Raw genomic sequence first — 24016 nt, 5'->3', positions numbered from 1 at the left:
GTTAAAATTGGTCATAAGGATATTTGATAAAAAGGCTGGAAAGGAAATAATGTATTTGCCCAAATTATATGCGAATTCATGTGTTGTGCAGGTTATTGCAATCTCAAGAGAAAGAAGAAAAAGGTAGCATAGCTGGAGACTAGCCAGCTGTCACCAGAGATCGAATACGTGATTAAACTAGACACCCTGGCTTCCTTGTCAGTTCCTCTCTCCATGTGTTCACTGGTATTCAAGGAGAAGGAACTACAGCTGTTGCATGAGATAGTCATTTGTTAGAACACAAAAGGTGTTTTGTTTCTGTTTAATTTTACAGGAATGTAACCTTTACCACAAAGTTTGGGATAACCACAAACTTGTAAATTATATTTATGCTGACAGATTGTATTTGCTTGTGCAGATCACAAAGTCTGCTTCTTCTAGGAAGTTGAGTTTGTTGCTTTATCTGTAAATGAACTCAATGGTTTTATGATAATTAATGTACAATTTTATAAATTAAATAATTTCCATTGCATAGACTTGGGCTGGCTCAAGGTATTGCCAAGAGAGCTGGAGAAGCAGGTTTGAGGTTATGCAGTGAGAACCACAAACAAAATTATGGCATAGAACCCACTGGTGAGGACACTTCTGCCATCCCAGAGGGGCAATCCTTCAGTGGTGTTGCTGATGGCTCCACTGGCACTGTGCCTTTAGGAACTGGATGTTGCCATCTCCATCTCTGTAACAGTCAGTGATGATGCACCACTGCCTCTGTTGATTCCTTAGCTCCCATTCAAAAATTCAGGACAAATGTTGGCGAGGTTGTGGAGAAAAAGGAACTCTCCTACATTGCTGGTGGGAGTGCAAACTGGTCCAACCACTATGGAGAGCTGTGTGGCGATTTCTTGACCTACTAAAGATAGAGCTTCCATATGATCCAGCAATTCCACTCCTAGGTATTTACCCAAATGACACAGAAACATTAATTCCAAAGGGCACCTGCATTCCTATGTTTATAGCAGCACTATTTACAATAGCTAAGCTATGGAAACAACCCAAATGCCCAAAAATAGATGACTAGATCAAGAAGATGTGGTGCATATACACCATGGAATATTACTCAGCAATCACAAAAGATAAACACAGGCAGTTTGCAGCAACATGGATGGAGCTAGAAGGGATCATGCTCAGCGAAATAAGTCAGAAAGAAAAAGAAAAATACCAGATGGTCTCACTCATAGCAGGAATTTAGAAAACCTAAATAAGGGACCAAGAAAAATACTGATTAATAAAAGTAAAAATCAAAATCAACAAGCAACTATAAACCAGAGACACACTTCTGGGGGTGTGGGGGGAGGGAAGGGGAGAGGAAGGACTAGGGTCAAAATAAGGGGGGGTGCAATTGTATGGGGAATATAAGCAAAATGAAAATGCATACATTGTGAAAAAATGAAAAATGATGTAATAATTATATAAAATAAAATATTAAAAACAAAACAAAAAATTCTGGACAGTGCAGAGACTGCCTATGTCATGAACTCATAGCTGCAAAGGAAAGAGGTTCTAATAGATTGGAAAGGGGTTCAGATTCTGAGCAGCCAACAAATTATAAAATCCAAATATTTTCTTAACTCTCTCTACCTCTGCACCCACACAAGGGAATGTTACAAGAGAAAATCAACTCACCATACTTATTTAAAATTACTCACTTTCAGTTTATGTCCATAAGTCTCAAATGAGCTTGCAACACTATCAGACTATTCATTTTTCTTTTTTCACTTCCTGAGATACTATTTCATATTTCTCACATCAAATGTCCAATATCTCCCCTTCATTCCAATGGTGTCTTTGTTTAGTGATCCCTCCAGAAAACAGATTCATTCAGAGGAGCTCTCTCTACCTCCTCTTTCTACCATGGCAACCCTTCCACATGCTCTCTGTCCATCCCCTTTACCTACTCAAAGACTTCACTCCTGCAGCCTCCCCTCTTTCACATTCTACTGGATCATTCTCAGTGGCATAGGGACATATCTTTGTATCATTCATCTTCTAAAATATAAACAGAACTAAAACCTCCTTCAAACACAGTCCTCTTTCAACTCACCTCATTTCTCTCTTCTCTTTCTCAAACTCATCATTTGAAGGTGTCTTCTTGCTCTCCTTCCTCATGTCCATCTTTCCCACAAACCACTTCATCAAGCTCTTGTCCTCACTCTTTTATTAAGGTCACCATGACCTACATCTACCCAAGCAAATGTTTGCTTGTTTGAGTTTTTCTTTTCTTTTTTAAAAAGATTTATTTATTGGGGCCCCCCCAGTGGCGCAGAGGTTGAGCGCTGGGTTGTGAAGCTGCCCGCAGCCTCTGCAGCGCCAGTTCGATCCCCGGCTGCTCCCCGGCCACCGGAGGAGGGTCCCACATGGCGTGCAGACCTCTCCTGCCGCCCGCTGCTCCCCCCCAGCAGTGTACCTTCCATCCTTCTCCCTGCTCTGCTCCCTGCTCTGGCTCTGGTGAATTCCCTCACCCTCCCGCGCTTCTGACTGTGCCCAATGCTTGTATAAATAAATAAAAATAAATCTTAAAAGATTTATTTATTTTTATGCAAGAACCAGGGTAAAGGCCTGATGCACGGGAGGGTGAGCGGATTCACCAGAGACAGAGCGGGGAACAGAACAGGCAGACTGACAAAATACACTGCTGAGGGGAGCAGTGGGTGAGACAGGAGAGGTCTGCTGCACCATGTGGAATTCTCTCCGGCCAGCCGGGATCGAACCTGCGCTGCAGAGGCTGTGGACAGCTTCACAGCTCAACTGCCTGCGCCACCAGGGAGGCCCGTTTGAGTTTTTCTTTGGCACCTTATTGAACTTCTCAGAAGCATTTGATGCTCTTGAATGCTTTGTCCTTTTCAAGACACTTTCTTCTTGAGCTTTCAGGATTTCATACTCCCCTGTTTTTCTTCTTCTCAACATTTTTTGCTTCCCCATGACTCTGTCCTCGGTAGTCTTCTCTCTTCTATATTCTCTCTAAATGATTTCCAACCTGTTTACCTACTTTTCCCTGCTCTATGCATTTTATCACACTTCCTGCTTTGAAAAATCTCAAATTTACCTAGAAGTTTGAAGAGTAATAATTATGAGTATCTCTGTACTTTTCAATGATATTCATCAGTTGCTGTCATTTTGCCAATATTTGTGTGTGTAATTTCTCCATCTCTTCCCCACCCTATACACTTTGGCTCAACCTTGGCTTCAACAAATTTCAATCAACATGATACAGTTCCTTTAAATATTTCAACATTACCTTCCAAAACTGAAGTATTTTCCTAAAGAACTATAAAACTATTATTATAGCTAAGAAAATTAACAATAAATCACTATGCAGTATATTTTCAAATTTTCCCAAATCTCTGAACTATGATCTATATAGAAATCATTCTTTTAGGGCCTCCCTGATGGTGCAAGGAATTAAGTCTCAACATTATGAAACTATCTGCAGCCAGTGCAGCACTAGTTGGATCCCTGTCTCGCTCGCTGCTCCCTTCCACAGCATATTTCAGTCTGCCTGTTCTGCTCCCCATTCTCTCTGGTGAATCCTCTCACCCCCTTTGCACCTTTGGCCTACACCCCACCTCTGGTATGCATAAATAAATAAATCTTAAAAAAAAGAGAAATAATTCTTTTAAATCCAAGGTCTAATCAAGAATTACTCATAAAATTTCATCATTACCTTTAGTCTCTTTCATTATTAAAAAGATCATCCCTCCCCTGTCTTTTGTTGTTTTCCACAATATTGACTGTTTTCAAAAGTCCATTCTTTACAGAATGCTTTCTAGATTAGTGGCTCTCAAAAGGGGTGATTTTGTTCCCCATGGGAAATTTGATAATGTCTGGAGATATTATTGGTTATCACAAAGGGGCAGGTGTGTCTTAGACATATAGGGCTATTGTAATGAAATGCCATAAACCAGTGTCTTATAAACAACAGAAACTTATTTTTTGACATTCTGAAGGCTGAGAAGTCTGAGTTCAAGGTGTTGGCAGGTTGAGTGTCTGGTGAAGTATATTTATATATATCTTAAAAAGTGAAATGTGGGAGGGAATTTTCTCTGGTCTCTTTTATGGGGACACTAATGCCATTCAGGAGGGCTTACCCTCATGACCTAAATACCTCCTAAAGTTCCCACCTCCTAATATCATCACCTTGTGGGTTAGGGTTTGAACATACGAATTGTGGGGGGAGGGGCATTTCACATTCAATGCATAACAATCTACTGGCATCTAGTGGGTGGAGGCCAGGGGTGCTACTAAACTTCCTATAGTGCACACAATAGCTCCCAGACCAAAGAATTATCCACCCCAAAATGTCAGTAGTGCAGAAGTTGAGAAACTCTAGATTCATCTGATAGTTTGCTCATGGTTAGATTCAGATACAACAGATGATCCTCGCCTAAACAACTATTACAATGGGGGTTGCAGAATGGTTACTTTCTTTTATTCTGCCATTCTTTGTATGATTATAACTTAGAATTCTTCTGTAATGAAGAACTTTGCATTTCTGTTTCTCTTTTTCATTTTAGTATTACTTGGACTAATGGGAAAACAGAATGCATCAACTTTACTCATCTTGATATTCAAATTTTAGCATGTATATTTAGCATGTCACTAACTTGGCCAATGGGAATCATGTTAAACTCTTATCCTACGGACATTGCCATTTCTTTAGTCTTCAGTCTTCTTTGATTTCTGACATTAAATGTCCCAGGTATACCTTCTACTTTGCCTGCCCCCGTCCTGGAATCATCCATTTCTTGAAATATTGTTTCTTTTAATGGGGTGTAGTATTTAGAAACCAAGGACTGGATACTAGATATGTTCATTGCTACTGGGATATCATTGGTTCTAAGTCCATGGAGTGGACAAAGCAAAAATTTGAACTTATGAAAAAATACACAATTTAAATTCAGCAAATACCTCTCTACTATTGTCTCCTCTATTTGTACTTTCCTTCTCCTATTATGAGAAACCTGGTTTTCAACAAAATCAATGTATTTGTTCATTTGCTTTATCCTATAATATACCCAAAGTTGCTTGATAATTATACCCTGTATAGTGATTATTAATAGTCTCTGATTTATTCTGTTTCTTATTGTGGGAAAAAAATGAATAAAGATAGAAGCACTTCCAGAATGACAAAGATCTCTGAAAATCTACTCCTCCATAAAAGTAACAAGAACACTGGCAAAAGTTGTCGAAATCAACTTTTTCAGAACTCTGAAAAGTAATCAAAGGCTTGCTAAACTTCAAGGAAGATTTATCCAAGGAAAGCAGCTGAATCTAGTAAGAATCTAGGTAAGAATAGAAGGTTTTCTGGCATTTTAACTTACTCTCTTACCATCTTCCGCTCAGCTTTTCAGTATCCTTGGAACTGTACTAGCTATGAAAATCAGAAGCTTAGCAGCCACTGGAAGGAATAGAACAACTTTGAACTTCCCCCAAATGCCCAACTCAGACAATTGTCACTATTAGACCTGCCAGGCTGTCACTTGAAAACCTTCACTCTTAGGGCTTGTTTTTATTTGAAGTGACTCAGAACTCATTCTATGCCTAGCAGTCCTATTCCCAGGTATTTGTTGGGAAAAAAAATAGCTGCAATCGCTTATATCTTAGTTGCTTGAGGTGGTAATACCAGTTGGGACTAGTGAAAGGCTGACCAAAGAACAAAACAGGAGAAACTGGGATATTTGTTAATTTATTGATTGGTTTTGTTAAGAGCTACAATTTAATGGAATACAACATGACTTTTTTTTTTAAACAGATTTATTTATTTATACAAGAACTGGGGTACAAGCCAGAGGCACAGGAGGGTGAGAGGCTTCACCAAAGACAGAATGGTGAACAGAACAGGCAAATGGACCAAAAACACTGCTGAGGGGAGCAGTGGGCAAGACAGGAGAGGTCTGCTGCACCATGTGGGTATCTCCCTGGCTGGTCGGGAATCGAACCCACATTGCAGAGGCTGCGGACAGCTTCACAGTGCTGTGCTCAACCCACTGCACCACCGGGGAGGCCCAACATGACTATCTTTTGATGATTTAATTTTTAAATAACTCCAAGGGGAAAATAAAAAAGGAAAAACTTGGGAATGAGATTTCCATAGAGGGCTTTGATAATCTCTGATTTAATTTGGGACTCTAGAAAGACACTTGCATGTGCATTTCCATACTTTACATATTTTTTTAAACTCTGATTTTTTTCTCTTAATAAGATATCTTGGCATTCACTTTATAGTAACACATAAAACTCTTATACATTCTCTTTTATGACCATGTATCATTCAATTGTGCATATGTATCATCTTTATTTATATATTCATTTTTTTTCTTAGGGCAAAGTGTGAATGCAGTCCTCCACTTCTACAAATTATGCATTCAATTTTCCCACATTTGGGGAAATCACAGAGGTCAGCACATCCAGAGTACAACGGCTGAGCCTCACCTGGGGAAAACCACCGTTGTGATCATGGCGTCTCCCTTGCCAGGTAGGTGTCTTTAATTGAACAAGTTTTCGATGTAGGTGGCATACGGGTTGTTTTAATATTTTGCTATTAAAAATAATGCCATAATTGGGCCTCCCTGGAGGGAATAGAACAACTTTGAACTTCCCCCAAAAACCCAACTCAGACAATTGTCACTATTAGATCTGTCTGGCTGTCACTTGAAAACCTTCACTCTTAGGGCTTGTTTTTATTTGAAGTGTGTTTCCAGCGGCAATGTAAATAAATGAGTGCCTGTTTTCCTTACAGCTTCTCTAGTACAGGAGGTTGTCAACCTTTTGAACTTTGTCACTCAATGGATAAGAAACAGTATCTCAATGTTTCAATTGCATTGTGTTTTGAGTGAATTTGGGCATCTTTTAATATGTTTAAAATGAACTTTTAATGTCTTTTAAAAATGAATCTTCAAGTCCTTTGCCCACTTTTCTATAAGTTTTCAGTTTTGTCTCTTTAGATTTTTACAGGGCTCTTTGTATATTCTGGCTGTTGATTATGAATACCATCTGAACTGTTGACTTCTTAACCATATACCCCTGCCTGAGCTCCAAATTTGTATGCCTGACTATCTATTTGACATTTCCAGTTAGATACTCAATAGGTGTTCTTGACAAAAACAGAGCTCTTTCCTCCTCAGCAAATCCTTATCTCATAAGTCATATCCAACATCTGTCCATTTTCTATATCTTCCCTGGTATCATGCTGGATGAAACTACCATCACTGACTATGGCAGCACCTCTTAACTCTTCCCCACTTCCATCATTACCCTTCCTCCCTCCTATAATTTATTTTTCATATAGTAAACAAGGTTATCCCTTTAAAAGTGTAAATTGAACCATGTAGCACTTCCATTTAAAACTTTCTGATGGCCTCCCATAATAGATGGAATAAAATAGATATTAAGATGACAATGGGCCTCCCCAGTGGCACAAGGGACTAAGTCTCAGCAGGACTAATTTGCAGCTACTGCAGCACCAGCTGGATCTGTGGCTGGGGAATTGACCCACATGGCACAGCAGACCTCTCCTGTCTCACCCGCTGCTTCCCTCAGCAGTGTATTTCAGTGGATCTGCCTGTTCTTCTCCCCACTTTGTCTCTGGTGAATTCTCTCACCCTCCATACCTCTGGCCTACACCCTAGCTCTTGTATGCACAAATAAATAAATCTTTAAAAAAAAATACGACAGCAGGCCCAAAATTAAGTCTCTTGTACTAAGCCTTATGTCACCAAACCAAGACTTTATTTTTGTTGTTCTTATATCAATTTTTTTTTCTTCAGGGAATATTGGTTTATGATACTGTATATTATCAGAGATACAGAATCACACTTCATCAGATGTATGTTACCAAACCACACCCACAACCAAGGCACCCATAGTCCTCCATTATAGTCCATGGTGTACCCTCCAACATCCTGTTTGCTACCCTTCCTCTCCTCCTCCCATTGTGGTATCCTCAATTCTATGGTCAGACTGCTAGGATTTGTTATTGGTTTGGTTCTGTCTGATCCTTTGTCTTATTTCTCTATACTCTACAAATAAGTGACACCATCTGGTATTTGTTTTTCTCCTTCTGACTTATCTTGCTTAGCATTATCCCCTCCATTTCCATCCAGAATAACAAGAGTTCATCTTTCAAAACAATATAAAAACAAAACAATATATATGGAATACTAATCATATATATATTACATATATATTCATGCCATCTGCAAATAGTGATAGTTTTCCTTCTTTCCCAGTTTGGATTTCTTTTATATCTTGCCAATACTTAATTTGATTACAGATTAAATTACATTTAAGAAGTTGAATCTTAAACCAGTAAATCAGGAATCACCTCACCAGCAATAGTTAGGTAATCTTCCTGAAAAACCCCCTGCCATCCCCTTCAAGAAAGTGACTTTGTTATAATCAGACTGCTCTTTGACCTAGTGTAACTTCCTTATTTCCACTCCTTCTGCATATAAAAATCTCTCATTTTACACAGGTCCTCAGAGTTCCTTTCTGTTTACTAGATGGGATGCTACTCAATTCATGAATCATTGAATAAAGCTGATGAAATACTGAAGATTTACTTAGTTGAATTTTGTTTTTAAAGACAGAATATAATTTAGTTCATGTTGTGGCATCAATGTCTTAGGACTGACTCTGGCCTCCCTCTCCTTTTCTACTTACCACTCTGGCTTTCCTCTACTCTGGTCCCTGGTTATTATAATTTTTTTTAAAGATTTATTTATTTATGCATATGAGAACTGGGGTACAGGCCAGAGGTGCGGGGGTGAGAGATTCACCAGAGACAGAGTGGGGAGCAGAACAGGCAGATTGACCAAAATACACTGCTGAGGGGAGCAGCAGGTGAGTCAGGAGAGGTCTGCTGTACCATGTGGGTAGCTCCCTGGCCAGGGATCGAACTCATGCTGCAGTGGCTGCGGATAACTTCATAGGTTGCGTCTTAACCCCTTGTACTACCAGGGAGACCCCCTTTTTTTTTGTCTCTTGGACATACTAAACCTTTTAATATTCTTGATACTTTTTAAAGTTTATCTTTTTTTTTTTGCATGACTATTCTTTTCCATAGCTTCTAATTGCTGCCTCCATTGTCCCACTCAGATAGCTCCACTTCCATCCTCCATTGTTCTAGTTAATTTTTTCAAAGCCTCTCCCTTTGGAAAGTTACATGAGAAAATTTTCCTTCTTTCCTTAAAATGGTTTGAGAGTTTTTTTTTCCTTGCAACTGAAATAATTCTAGTTAATATATTTATAGGAATTTATCAATAATAAAGATAGCATTTCAAATTATTGGGGAAATAATGATTTGGGCACAATTACTTGTCTACCTGAAAATAAAGTTAGTTCCCCTACCTAACACCATGTAAAAAGTCATTCCTAATAGATTAAAAAGGAAAACATGAAAAACCAAAGATATACGCATACTGGGAAAATGTTCACAGAATCATTGCCCATTTATGGATTTAGGGTTGAAAGGCCTTCTTGGAGAGAGGGGAAAAAAGCTATAGAAAGATAGATAAATTGACAATTAAAAACTTAAAATTCTGGGGCCTGCCTGGTGGTGCAGGGGTTAAAAACAGCTCTATCAAGCTATTGCCAACCACTGCAGCATGAGCTTGAAAACCTGCCAGCCGGGGAGAAACCCACATGGTGCAGCAGACCTTTTCTGCCTCGCCTGCTGCTCCCCTCAGCAGTGTATTTCAGTAGATCTGTCTGTTCTGCTCCCCACTCTCGTGTATCCTCTCACCCCCTGCACCTCTGGCTTACACACCAGTTCTTGTATGCACAATAAATAAATCTTGAAAAAAATTAATTAAAAAAACCAAAAAACCTTAAAATTCTGTAAATAAATGACACTACTAGTATTATTAATACTAAAAGACAAATAACAAAATGGAAGAAAATACCTCATATTTTACATATAAAAGATTAATATCTACAAGATGTTAAGAACTCTTTTAAGTCAATAATAAAACACAACAACCAGTGACAAATATCCAAAGATAAATAAAATCTGTGGTAGATGAAATGCAAACAGCTAATAAAATGTAAAATGATTCCTAACCTCATTGATATTCAGGAAAATGTTTACTAAAATGTCATTAATATATAATCTCTTGCCCATCAAATTGGTAGGCGAAAGAAGATTGATAAAAGCTAGCAATGGTATGTGCAAAGATGTTCACACATGTTGAGTGGAATATACATTATGATACTTTTTTATAGTAATTTTTTAAAAAAGCTTGTAATTTTTTTTTTATTTTAAAGATTTATTTATTTATGCATACAAGAGCTGGGGTACAGACCAGAGATGCAGGGGGTAAGTGGATTCACCAGAGACAGGGTGGGGAGCAGAACAGGCAGATTGAAAAACACTGCTTAGGGGAGCAGCGGGTGAGACAGGAGAGGTTTGCTGTGCCATGTGGGTTGCTCCCTAGTCAGCCAGGGATCGAACTCGTGCTGCAGAGGCTGTGGATTGCTTCATAGTGCAGTGCTTAAACCCTGCACCACCAGGGAGGTCCCATGATAGTAATTTGTCTGTGATGATAATGAAACGGTGTTTATGATCTTTGATTTTAGTAATTCCAAGTGTATAGGTATATATCCTGGAAAACCTCTCATATAAGTGTCAAATATACATGCATGTTCCTTGCTGCATTGTAAATAGAGAAAAATTGTAACTTAACCATTTACTAAAATGAAAACTATGTGGCAGTCAAAAAGATTGAATAGAGTTATATGTACTGGTCTGTATTTTTAAAGGAAAAAAACCACACTCAGAATAATATATTTAGAAACGTATATAATGGGGCCTCCCCGGTGGCGCAGCGGTTGAGCGCTGGGTTGCGAAGCTGCCCGCGGCCTCTGCAGTGCTGGTTCGATCCCCGGCTGCTCCCCGGCCACCAGAGGAGGGTCCCACATGGCGCGCAGACCTCTCCTGCCGCCCGCTGCTCCCCTCAGCAGTGTACTTCGGTCCTTCTGCCTGCTCTGTTCCCCGCTCTGGCTCTGGTGAATTCTCTCACCCTCCCGTGCTTCTGACTGTACCCAGTGCATGTATAAACAAACACAAAACAAACAAAATAAAACAAAGAAAGAAATAAAACATGCCTCTATAAAATAAATAAATAAATAAATAAATAAATAAATAGAAACGTATATAATGTCATAAACCATAGTTACCTCAGTTAAATAGATACATGAATATGTTTAATCGCAGGAAAAGTTAAAAAGTAATATGAACAATTTGATCTTATCTATGTAAGAGACACATGACCCTACATGTTCATAGATGCATAGAAAAATATCTGAAAGGATTCATATAAAGCTGATAATAATAGTTCTGGGGAAAAGTGTGGGATTGTGTGTGTGTAGGAGAGGAGAGATTTGGGGGGTATTTTTGCTTTATCTTTTTAATTTAGAATTAGGACTGGAAATTTTTGAAAAAGATGCACAAAAATATAAGGGAGGATAGCTTTTGGAGATATGATTGAAAATTCTGAAAATGAATTTCATTGGCAATGGTATAGGAGTTACAGGGGGTATTCGTTGGTTTCTGATAGATATGGGTAGCCAGCACTGATAGCAAAAAAGTATATGCTTTGGAGTCAGAGAAACTTGGAGTTGAAATCTCCTTCTTCCATTTACTATGTAACTTGGGCTGGTCGATTAACCTTTCTAAATAATGAATAGAACCTACTTCAAAGGGCTGTTATGAGGACTGAGGTAAGATCTCTAACATGTAGTACTCACCATGTAGTTAAGTGGTTAAGTATTATTATTAATGTTAATGGTTAAACTTATGTTCTATAATCCAATGAGAGTTGAGAAATAGATTAATGATGACCAAATCAAGTTGAATCACAAAGATTTCATCTGCAGATTGCACATACATGTCACTAGCAAGGATTCCTTATTATTTGTTCCATCTACTTTTTTTTTTTGAAGATTTATTTATTTATACAAGCACTGGGGTACAGGCCAGAGGCGCGGGAGGGTGAGAGAATCTACCAGAGACAGAGCAGGGAGCAGAACAGTCAGAAGGACCGAAATACACTGCTGAGGGGAGCAGCGGGCGAGGAGGGAGAGGTGGGAATCTCCCAAGGGGCTGGAATCGAACCAGTGCCACAGAGGCTGTGGGCAGCTTCACAGCGCTGTGCTCAACTTGCTGTGCCACCAGGGAAGCTCTGTTCCATCTACTTCTAATATTATTTATTTATCCATTCATTCACTCATTCAACCAGTAAGTATTTACTGAGCATTTCTTATGTCAGGCAATTGATATATGTTAGAAATAAATGACTCTTCCCACTTTCTGGGAGTTGTTATTGTTCCCCAATGGGAGAAAGACATGAATTTAGTTGGCAGCATAGCAATGGAGTTACACATACAGTCAGTGGACCCAGATAGCCTGGGTCTAATTTCCAGCTTTACTCACTTATTAACTCTGTGACCTTGGAAGAATTATTTAACCTCTTTGGTCTCATTATCTATAAAATGGGGTTAACAACAGACCCCCCTTACTCCTACTCCCTACCTTCCCACTGTAAGGTTCTTAAGAGGATTAAATGAGTCATTGCAAGGATAAAGTACTTTGCCCAGTACCGAGCACATGGTATACACCAGTAAATGTCAGCCATTTTTATTTCCAGGCAATTATGTCACGGTGTGGTCGCCATTAAAAGAGGAATCCTGAGAGGGGAGACCACACCAGATATAAAGTTACTTATCTACCTATCAAACTTCATTTAGTAATAATGGATCCCATTTCATATTATTAATGAAGAGCTAATATAGAACTGGAATAAGAACTCCTAATCAATATGAGATAATTAACGTGATATACTTTTGTCCAAAGTAAAGAAACTTGACATTTTTAACCTTGGGGAATTATCTAGTGTAAATGGGACAGTGCCATTAGGAATTTCTTTCACAGAACCTCTGACCAACTGCCAGTCAGTTCTACTTGTACACTTGCAGAGACAGACAACTCACTCTCTGAAAGGTAGCCTTGTGTCTGGTGAGCTCCAACTGAGAAAAAGTTCTCCTTTAGGTTGAACTAAATGCAATCTCTGGCCCTACAACATATTGTATCCACTATCCTCCAGGGTCTGATGATAGTCTTCATAGCCCAACACATCTTCCCCCACCCCCATGCTCAACTCCATGCGGAAGTACCTTCCTCTGATACCTCCAAGTACTTTGCACACATCATTTCAGTTTCCACATTCCCTGTGGCTCCACCCACCTCAGCCAGTCAGTGTGCCCTTTAAGTAATGGTGCCCCAGAACAAACACTATCAGCACCGCTGATGTGACCCAATCAGGGCAAAGTGCAGGACAGGCATCACCTTCTATAATCTACACTCTGATTCTACTAATGAAGCACAAAAAAAAAAAAAAGTTTTCTGGCAGCTGCATCGAATTTACTTAATTAAAACCCCTAATTGGCAAATAACCCCAATATTTCTCACCTAGACTACATTAAAGTTTGTGCTTCCCAGATTGAGAATTAAATGGATTCAAGTTTGGTCATTTTCAATGTGGTAAAGTTGTATGATCATTTTAGAATTTATTTCCTTATCCTGTTGATGAATATTTGGGTCATTTATTTAATGGATAAGGAACTCTACCACCTTGAATATTTTTGTATGTGTCCCCTGGGGTACATGTGCAATGTAATTGACAATTATTTCATATGTTTAAATCTTATTTCTCAATTTCCTTCAGAACACAAGAATCACATCTTTTGCACTTAATAAAAGCTTTGAGCACATGCCAATTTTCTTAGGAATATATACCTAGGGGTGAACTTGCTGTGTGTTAGGGTTTACTTAAAAATATGAAAATGTACATAACTCTTGATTGATTTCAAAATTGCTTTTTAGACCACCTCCTTAGCAGAGGGAGATCTAGGTGTCTAAACCACCAGTCTAACCACTTCCAAATGACATTGATCTTAAGGGCCTGGCTTGGAATCCCAGAAGAGGCAATAAATGGGCCTCTTCTTCACTGAAACGAGCCCCTATAGTAAAAGGTATCAATATCTGCTATCTTTGTGACCTCTGCCTTGTGTTAGTCATCACAATAATGTAGAAGATACACTGGGCTACCCTATGTGGGACAAAGGTTCTCATTGCCAAGTGCAAATTTGCTCACCCAGGAAAGTCATCTCTGAGGGAACTGGGGGTGGGGCTGGGGTGGAGGAAATAGTACTGCTTGCTCTCTCCCCAACATACCACCCATCCAAGGATGTTACCTGCTCAAAACACTGAAGTCTCTGTTGAAGCCCTTCCTAATGTGAGCAGGATTGTGAGACAAAGGTATAATAGATGCCACATGTTTACCTAAATTAATTTAAAATTACAAATTACTCCAAATAATTGTTAATCTCAATGTACTCTTTTTACCTTCACAAATACATATTTTTAAGGAGGTGAAAGACCAGGTTCAAATTTAGAATTCCTGTACTCAGATGTATGCACTTGAATGAGGTAGAGGAGCTCCAGACCTGATGGGCTTTTAGCTCATGGCACATCTGCCCTCTATTCCCATCTCTGTTCTGCGTTAGGGGGGGTCTGATGTCCAGAAGCTCAGATGTCCAAGTACTGTGCCACCTCCCCCAAAACACAGTGGCCCCTCAGCTACTTTTACGGGTGCTCATGATTTTGCCATAGTGAAAATGGACCTGGGGGGAGAAGCTACAGCATCCAGGCATTTGGGAGGGAATTCTGGGTTCACAGATCAGAGGGTGCCTTAGAGGCAGGCTTTAAAGTACTGGCCTGGAGCCTGCTCTCTTCCCTAGGTGTAAAGGCAGCGCTGTAGGCGCCTGTCTCTCCTCTCCTAGGAGTGCAGGGAGAGTGGCTGGGCTCTTTCCCCAGCGTCTATCCCAGCCCCTGCCACTGAAGCCACGTTGCACACAGACGCTTAATGGAAAAGTTAAGTCTCAAACAGTGCTTCATACTTTACTTCATTAAAAAATTTCTCAGTCATCATACGGATGAAGGCCAAGAAGCTTAAAGAAGTGAAATGACTCGCCCAAGGTCACACAGTGAGGCGAGAGGCAGAGTAGACTCACACTCACTCCACCAGCCGGCCTCCTCCCTGGTCCCTCTTTATTTATTTTCCTGTCCTTCTCTGCCAAAGCGGGCGACTGGGAGGCGCCCTCCAAGAGGCCGAGTCTCCCTCGCCGCCCACGTGCCCCCCCTCCGCCCCACCCCGCGCATCCCACCGCTCCCTCCCTCCTCCCTGCAGCCTCCCTCCGCGTCCCGCGGCGGACCCAGCGCCTCCAGCCTGGCCTCCCGCCCTCGCCCCCTCCCCGCCCCTCCCCCGCCACAGGAGAAGCCCCGCCCCTCCCTGGGGCGACGTCACGTGCCGCCCCATCCCCCCGCGCATGCGCACTGCTTATTTCCCGCTGTCAGGATGAGGAGGCGGAGGTCGGCGCTCGGGTCCGTCTCTGCCCGGGGCTGTGGCGGCACCGGCGGCTCCAGCCTTAGCGGTTCCTCCCTGGGCGCTGGCGGCGGCGGCTCGGTCGACGCCTCTCCCGCCAGCTGAGCCCGCGGCAGCGCTGGACGCCGCTTCCCCGCCCATCCCCGCTCCCCGAGGCCGGCCACCTGGCCATGGCGCAGCCGGGCCCGGCTCCTCAGCCTGACGGTGAGCGCCCACCATGGCAGGCGCGGCGGGCGCGGCCTGCGCGGGGCTGGCTCGCCGGGGCTCCTCCGGGCGGCGGGAAGGGCTCGCGCGGGCCGGGGGGGAACCCCGCGGGGCCGAGGTGGGAGCGTGCGGGCTCCGGACGGGCGGCGCGCGAGGGCGGCGCGGGGGCCCGGGGGGCTGGGGCCGGGCGGCCGCCGCTGGGGAGGGGGTGGGCGGCGCGGGCGGGAGGCGGAGGGAAGGGCGTGGGGCGACTCGGGGACCTGGCGGAGGCCGGGGAGCGCGGAGAGCGAGCTGCTTAGGCAGCGCCGGGACCGGCACGTGGGTTCTGCCCGTGGGGTGGGTGGCAATCGGGAACGTGCGCTGTATTCGTTAAAAAGGAATTGCCTTAGGTGTTGGTGGGTGCCCCCACCCCCTTTCGGAGCCAAGCTGCAGAGATTTTGTGATAGAAAACTAATTGGGAACATTAGCTGGATTTAGTGGCGTCCCTTGAAGCTGGGTGGTTTAATTTTAAGTTCTGGGGCCTGGGAGTCTAAAGGACCTGGATCCTTTACTGGCAAGCTCTAGGCCAATTCCTTAACCTCTTCGGGTTGCAGTCTTCGCGCTCAAGAAGAAGTTCATTAATGCCTTTATATTTTATTCATAAAGATGCAAACGTGCGTAAAATTATTATTATTATGGGGTATTTGGGAATAACGAGGAGAGTGGTGTCTGTTGAAGTCGAGGAAATGGTGACTTTCATCACACTTTTATTTTTAGAAGGAAAATCAGCCCTAAATAATCCAAGTTGGTTGTCAGAATCCTTCATTAATACCTCTGGGAAATGTACTAAACTCTGCTTCAGATGATGATTTGATCACATCGGGCCAGACTTTACTACCTGGAGTAATGTTTGAAAAAAATGTGATTCGTTTTTGGCAGGGTGCTACTGAATCTAGTTGAGAAAGTACTTACAGGTGTTTTTCTGTAAACAGTGCTTTGCATTTTTAAGAGTGAGTAGAATGTTTGGATATCATGCTGGACACATAGTAGGTACTTAAAAACTTGCCTCTGCCTAGGGTTGTCTCTTAAATAACCTTTCGTGGAAAACCTTGCACTTTGTTCTTGCCTCTGGCAGAAACAATGTTATCAGATTTTAAGGTTTTAAGGCTAGCTACTTTCTTGGAAGTATCCTTCAACGCTTGGTAGTCTTTAGTTTCAGGTTTTGTTAGTTACCTCAGGAGAGATGTCTGTTACAGGGCAAACCCGATATGAAATGGGTTATCTGACTGTAGGTCCTCACCTGCGGGCTTAAAAGGGACTTATAATAATACTTAGTTGCAGGCACATACAAAAAGGTTATTAAAGGGTTTACTTACAAAAGAAAGGGAATTGAAGAAATGAATAACTCGGGAAAGAGAGGGAGATAAATTCGTGAATGCATCCTACCAGTTCTGCTGAGCTGGAACCCCAGTGGCACGCTGAGAGCTGGCAAAAAACTCAAGAGACCCCCGTGGCCCACGTGTCTGGTTTTATACCAAACCTGGCTGCTTAACTGCACGCTCAGGTCCCAGCAGTCCTCCCTTCACTGATGATGACATTATGGGATTTGTAGTTCTTGGTGTCTTAGATATCTTTGGTCTGAAGTGGGGGTGGAGTCCATAAACCATATTTGTGGAGTTTGTTCAGGACATCCTTTCCCCCCAACATGTCCAGTCTGCTGCAGACACCTGGAATTCCAGAAGAATCTGCTGGCTGTTTCTATTCAAGTAGAAGAGAAGGGAGGTACTTCTGGTGGTTATCAGAGAGGAGACAGGGATAGTTCAGGCTACATTTTAATTCTCACCTTTTGCATTTGGTATTAGGGAACAAAACTGCTTTTCTACAAACCCAGAGCTCTTTGTTAAGTGCAGACAGAGGCAGAATACAGAGTACTCTACTGGCTTCTGGTTGTGTTCTGGAGGGGGTAGTATGCTTAGCTGGCTGCTTCCTTCTCTTGAGTTGCATGGAAACAAATGTCTAAGGCAGCTCAGGTGACATGACAGTCTGGAATAAAAATTCCCTGCCTCCTTTGAGATGTGAAATGGTTTTCCTTGTAAATAGGCAGAAGTGACTAAGCACTGAAAAAGAGCCTAGAAAAATTCGATTTAGGACTGTATTTTTGCTAGTCTTGGTAGAAATTTATTCCCTATTTTGCAAATTCTGTGACTCTAGGATGAGATTTGGTTTATATAAATGACACTACTTACAATTAGTATAGTAAATAAGAAACTACAACTACTGTTTAGAAACAGAGTATTTGGGATATTTGAGTGCTTTGTGTCAGTGTCTTTGTAGAAGTTCATTTTGGGGATTTTACTTTTTCTCTTTGGCTGAATTTGAATAGACCACTTCTTTTTTTTTAATTTTATTTTTATATTCCCCATACAATTGCAACCCCCTTTTTGACCCCAATCCCTCCTTTCTCTGCTCCCCCCTCCCATAGTGTGTCTCTGGTTTATAGTTGTTTGTTGATTTTGATTTTTTTCTTTCTTATAGTTATTCTTTTTCCTGATCCCTTGAATAGACCACTTCTTAACGCTTTAACTTTAAACATACTCAAGTTTCCTACCCCTGCTGATTTAAAAAAATGCAGAATTCTTTGTGTCAAATTGACAGTAAAAGATAACTGCTTCATTTCTTACTTAATCTTTCTTTTGACACATTCTTAGAAGCAATTGTGTTTTGTGTTGACATTGTTTTTTCTTTTTTGCATACCTTTGTTTGTCAGGTAGATATGTAGAGTAAGAAAAGATTAGATTTGTATATTAATTGAAATGTATTATTTTCTGCTTATTCTTTTACTCATTTGGTAATTTTTTTTGAGAAGTTAATCTTCAAGAAATCTTAACAGCCAAAGAGTTCAGCTGATTTCATTTTCCCTTGAGAATTCAAAGACAATATCATTTAAAAGCATTTGATTTTAATATTTTAACATCTAAGTTATATTTTTGAAACATTTGCTCTGATTTTACACCATTACTTTTTTTTTTAAAGATTTATTTATTTATTTATTTATACAAGCACTGGGTACAGTCAGAATCGCGGGAGGGTGAGAGAATTCACCAGAGCCAGAGCGGGGAGCAGAGCAGGCAGAAGGACCGAAGTACACTGCTGAGGGGAGCAGCTGGTGGCAGGAGAGGTGCGCCATGTGGGACCCTCCTCTGGTGGCCGGGGAGCAGCCGGGGATCGAACCGGCGCTGCAGAGGCTGCAGGCAGCTTCGCAACCCAGCGCTCAACCGCTGCGCCACAGGGGGGGGCCCTACACCATTACTTTTTTATTTAAAAACACTCTCTTCTAAAATCCCTCCATTAAGAAAGTATGTATATTAAGAAATATGTCTCGGGCCTCCTTGGTGGCGCAGGGGGTAAAGACACGCTATCAGCAGCCACTGAAACATGAGTTCGATCCCCGGTCAGGTAGCCAACCCACATGGTGCAGCAGACCTCTTCTGTCATGCTCACTGCTTCCCTCATCAGTGTATTTCAGTACATCTGCCTCTTCTGCTCCCCACTTTGTCTCTGATGAATCCTCTTGCCGACCCACACCTCTGACCTACATCCCAGTTCTTGTATGCATAAATATATAAATCTTAAAAAAAAAAAGGTCTTCTGTCTCCTGCAGTTAACCACTAATAAGTTTTCTGTCTTCTTGACTTTTTTCTATAGTTAAATAACTTGCTACCTTTTACCCCTGAATGGGACACGCTTTAAACATACATAGGGTCAGCACTTGTCTATTTTACTTAACAAATGTTTAGCTGTGATGTTTATTATTATATAATAAACATATAATAAATGTTTATTATATATCCTTGTAAGTGATTACGTGGCCTTGTAACATACTAAAAACTCTACATGTACTATGTCAGGCAATCTTCATATCATTGAGGTAGGTACTATAGTAGTATTATCCCTATTTTATTGATGAGGAAACTGAAGCATAGAGAAAAAAGTGCCGAGAGTTGTAGATAGTTAGTGGGGGAGCCACAATTCAAACCCAGGTGATCTGATGCCAGGACCCTGTAGTCTATATACTAGATCATAGACTGCTTTCCATTTCAGTGTTACAGATCTGCCTCATTCTTGTTAAAGTATTCCATCACATTCATGTACTGTGTATGATTTTTTAAAACGATTTATTTATCGCATACAAGAGCTGGGGTACAGATGCAGGGGGAGAGGTGAGAGGATTCACTAGAGACAGAGTGGGGAACAGAATTGACAGACTGACTGTACCACACTGCTGAGGGGAGCAGTGGGTGAGGCAGGAGAGGTCTGTATCGCCATGTGGGTTGCTCCCTGGCCAGCCAGGGATCGAACTCGTGCTGCAGAGGCTACGGATTGCTTTATAGTGTGGTGCTTAACTAACCCTTGCGCCACCAGGGAGGCCCACTATGCCTGATCTATTTGTGTGTTTTATTGATGGAGAAGTAGACTGTTTTCAGGTTTTTTAGCTTTTTTTTTTTTTTTTTTTAAAGATTTTATTTTTGCGTAGAAGAACTGGGGTTGAGAGGATTCACCTGGGACAGAGTGGGGAGCAGAACAGGCAGATCCACTGGAATAGACCACAAAGGGAAGCAGTGGGTGAAACAGGCGAGGTCTGCTGCGCCAGGTGGGTTGTTAGCTCTCTGCCAGGGATTGAACCCAGGCCCTTGCCTTGGCCCTCCTGGTTGTAGCACTGAGACTTAACCCCTAGGTCACCAGGTAGGCCTAGTTTTTTCATTTTATAAGCAGTGCTTATACATATTTTTCAGATGCTCTTGCCTTTTTTTTTTTTTTTTAAAGATTTATTTATTTATGCATACAGGAGCTGGGGTGCAGGCCAGGGGGATAGGCAGTGAGAGGATTCACCAGAGACAGAGTGGGGAGTAGAACAGGAGGATCTACTGAAATACACTGCCAAGGGGAGCAGTGAGCAAGACAAGAGAGGTCTGCTGCGGCATGTGGGTCACTTCCCTGGCTGGGGATCAAACTCGATTGCTTCATAATGCTGATGCTTAACCCGTTGCACCACCAGGGAGGCCCCACTCTTGTTTTTCTGAGACTATTGAACAGAAGGTTATGAGCTCTGAGTAGCTTAAATTTTAATAACTGTTGCTAGATTACTCTAAAAAAAAAGTATCAATTTATGTACCTACCAACAGTATATGAGAGGGTGGATTTCCCCTTCAGTCTTATAAGATCTGGATAATGTCTTGTTAGATAAGATTCTTGTGTTTTCTAATAGATTAACAAGTTATATTTTTCATTTAAATGTCTCCATGCTTTTTTTATGCAAAGCCCACTGCTAGGGTCTAGGAAATACAATGACCAACAAAACTGACTCAAACCGTGTTTCTCAGTAGTGAATCAGATGGCCATTAATTAGATAATTCCATAGACAAGTATAAAACTATTAAACAAATATGAATGTCTACTACTTGTCAGGCACAATTCTAGATATTTGGAGTAATCAGTGGGTAGCACAGATGACAAATAGCCCTGCCCTAGTGTGGGAAAAACAGATTAGTTGTAACTAAACAACATAAGCAAGTGATATGTATTGTTCGGTGATAAGTGCTATGGAAAAAAAGAAAAAATAGAGCCAGGGTAAAGGAGGATGGGTTGGTTAAATAGGTTGGTCAGAGTAAACTTATTGAGAAGATGACTTTTGAGCAGACTTGAAGGAGAGATAGGGATCAATTTTTCACATGCCTTAGAGGAAGGGGCATATCTGGCATGTTTGAGGAATGGCATGGAGATCAGTGTGACTGGAATGAAATAATGGGAGGGAGGTTGGGTAGAGAGGAAGAGAAAGGAGAATAATAGGATATGAGGTGAGAGGCAATGGCAGAACTTGTGGGGTCCTAGAAGGATAATAGAGATTGGTTTTCCCTGAGGGAAATTTTGAGGTTTTGAGCAGAGTGGTGATGTGATCTGACATGTTTAAAAAAAAATCAGTACAACTGATACATTGGTAATAGAGCAAAGGGTGGCAAGAGAGGCATTAATCCAGGGAAAAAATGATGAGGATTGAATCAGGGTGTAATGGTGGAGGTTATTTTTTCAAGGTATGGCCAACAGCATTTGGATTAGATAAGGGATGCAAGAGAGAGAAAGGTGTTAAGGATCACTCAAACATTTTTTTTGGCTTCAGTACTATGAGAGTACCTAAGTACCTGTGCAGTACTCCTGAATGCTTATATTTGAGAAGTTTGACACATCAGGGAGGCCATGAAAGGTTTCTGAGGAAGTGGTCCTGGAGCTGATATATAAGGGATGATCGGGAGTCCCCTTTTGGGAAGAAGCAGGATGTGTGAGCCAACGGAAGTTGGTTAGTGTGGGGGAGTAGAGAGAATGAGAGGGTGTGAAATAGCTATGAACAGGTCTTGAGTGGTCTTTTGTCTTAGAGCTGTAGGGGAAGCCACTGAGGGGCTTTAAGTGAGATGGTGACATGATGGCTTTTTAATTTGTACTTCCTTGATAGTGATTGTATGTTTTTTCTTTTTTGTCCAGAATGCTTTAATTTTTATGTTGCTCTGACCTTTTTAAAAATTCTTGGTTTCTAGATTTCTTGCCATGCTTATTAGGAAGATCCTCCTAACTCCATGTTTATTCAAACAAACAAGCAAACCAACCCTCATTTTTAACACTTTTAAGATCTTTTGTCTTATATTTTCTACTTTTATCCAGCTGGAAGTTATTTAGTTAATATTTCGTGAATACAAAGAATTAACTAAACCAGATTATTTAAGAGAAAAAGAAAACCCTGAAGAATACAGGAATAGAAGCTGTAAGGTGCAACCACTGTCTGTAGGGCTGAGGCAGAGCACCTAAGGAGGAACAGATCTTTCAGTGGCCATTTCCAGAACAGATCCAGACTTTGTTGGAGAGGGTGCATCTGTGACCCTCTGAAGTATAGGGATCATTGATGGGCCTCTTGGGAAGAAAAACACTTTCTGGTTTTCTGGGGAAGTCTGCCTGTACTTGGAATTTATTTTTGCTATGACATAGGGACCCAACTTTATTTTTCTTCTAAATGGATAACCAGTTGTCTTAATACCATTTATTCAATAATTCTTGTATTTGCTTTATTATAATTTGACAAATTTTTCCAAATGCTAATCTTGTAGAGATAGTTGATCTGAAACACAAAAGTCCTGTGCTCATCCCAGGGTCTTTTCATTCTGATGTTCCAACACACATTAATTTGAAATTGTAACACCTTTAATTTGTCTTTCCTGAATACCTGTGGATGAAACTGCCTTTGAATGTTTTTTTAAAGTTTTTTTTTTTTTTTAAGATTTATTTATGCGTACAAGAGCTGGGGTATAGTCCAGAGGTGTGGCGGGGGGGGGGGGGTGTGGTGTGGTGGGTGAGAGGATTCACCAGAGAGAATGGGGAGCAGAACAGTCAGATCAACTGAAACACACTGCTGAGGGGCGCAGTGGGTGAGACAGGAGAGGTCTACTGTGCCATGTGGGTAGCTCCCTGGCCGGCTGGGAATCAAACTTGTGCTGCAGTGGCTGGCGATAGCTTAATAGTGCTGTCTTTAACCCCTGCACCACCAGGGAGGCCCTACCTTTGAATCTTAAGGGGTTTAATTTCTAAAAAACGTGAACTACATCACAGACTAGTTTTTATTCAATGAAATTTCATGAGTTCTTTTTGTATAGTCATTGAATTGAACTGAGTCTTCACTAAGAGTAAGAGAACTTAGTCTTCAACAAGAGTATTTTTTTTTTTTTTTGCATAGTATTTTTGTGCTAGGCATTGTGGAGGGGATATAGAAGTGAGTGAGATGTGGTTCTGCTTTCAAAAAATGTATGCTCTAGTGGAGGAATGGGCCTTAGGCACACTAAGGTTAACTGAAGAGGTGCCTAGTGAAAGAACACAGTCAGTGCTGTTGGATCACTGAGGAACCTGTTATTTCAAGTAAAAGAATAGGAAGACTATGAAGGAAGGTACCTTTGTTCAGTTTTTTTATTAAGATAACTGAATTTCTTCCAAGTGGTAGTCTTATTTCTGTTTGTCTCTGGAGAGAAAGAACTAACTACTTCCTAGTTTGGGCTAGTTCTAATGTTTTTCCTTTAAGCAGAAACTTGCCTCATAATTTCTACTCACTGGTTTTAGTTTTCTAGGATCACAGTGAAGAAATCTAAGGCATTCTTCCCCATGTTTATCTGAGGAAATTTGTTGGTAACATCATGTCTTTCCTAAGCATTTTTATTTCTCCTGTCAGATGGTTTTGAATCTACTTAACATTTTTATTCTCTTTGAGACATTGGTTGTTAATGACTTTAGATGGTCCCTAGTGTTCTCTAGATGTAGTCAACCTA

General features: G+C 41.2%; 1 protein-coding gene across 5 annotated transcripts in view; it reads left to right on the top strand.

Moving 5' to 3' along the window:
* Positions 1 to 15646: 15646 nt before the first annotated feature.
* The window catches only part of RABEP1 (rabaptin, RAB GTPase binding effector protein 1), a gene marked incomplete at both ends in the record, with an annotated part of 81892 nt that continues 73522 nt past the window's right edge, over positions 15647 to 24016 (top strand). For all 5 annotated transcript variants that reach the window (XM_084236646.1, XM_084236645.1, XM_084236644.1 and 2 more), the window contains one exon: positions 15647 to 15680. In XM_084236646.1, coding sequence (XP_084092772.1) covers positions 15647 to 15680 — 34 coding nt within the window. The remainder of the gene's footprint in view (positions 15681 to 24016) is intronic.

This window comes from Talpa europaea, assembly GCF_964194135.1.
Source record: "Talpa europaea genome assembly, chromosome: 7".
Lineage (NCBI taxonomy): Eukaryota > Metazoa > Chordata > Mammalia > Eulipotyphla > Talpidae > Talpa > Talpa europaea.
The sequence above is the reverse complement of the archived record's forward strand: the minus strand, read 5'-3'. Positions and strand labels throughout refer to the sequence as shown.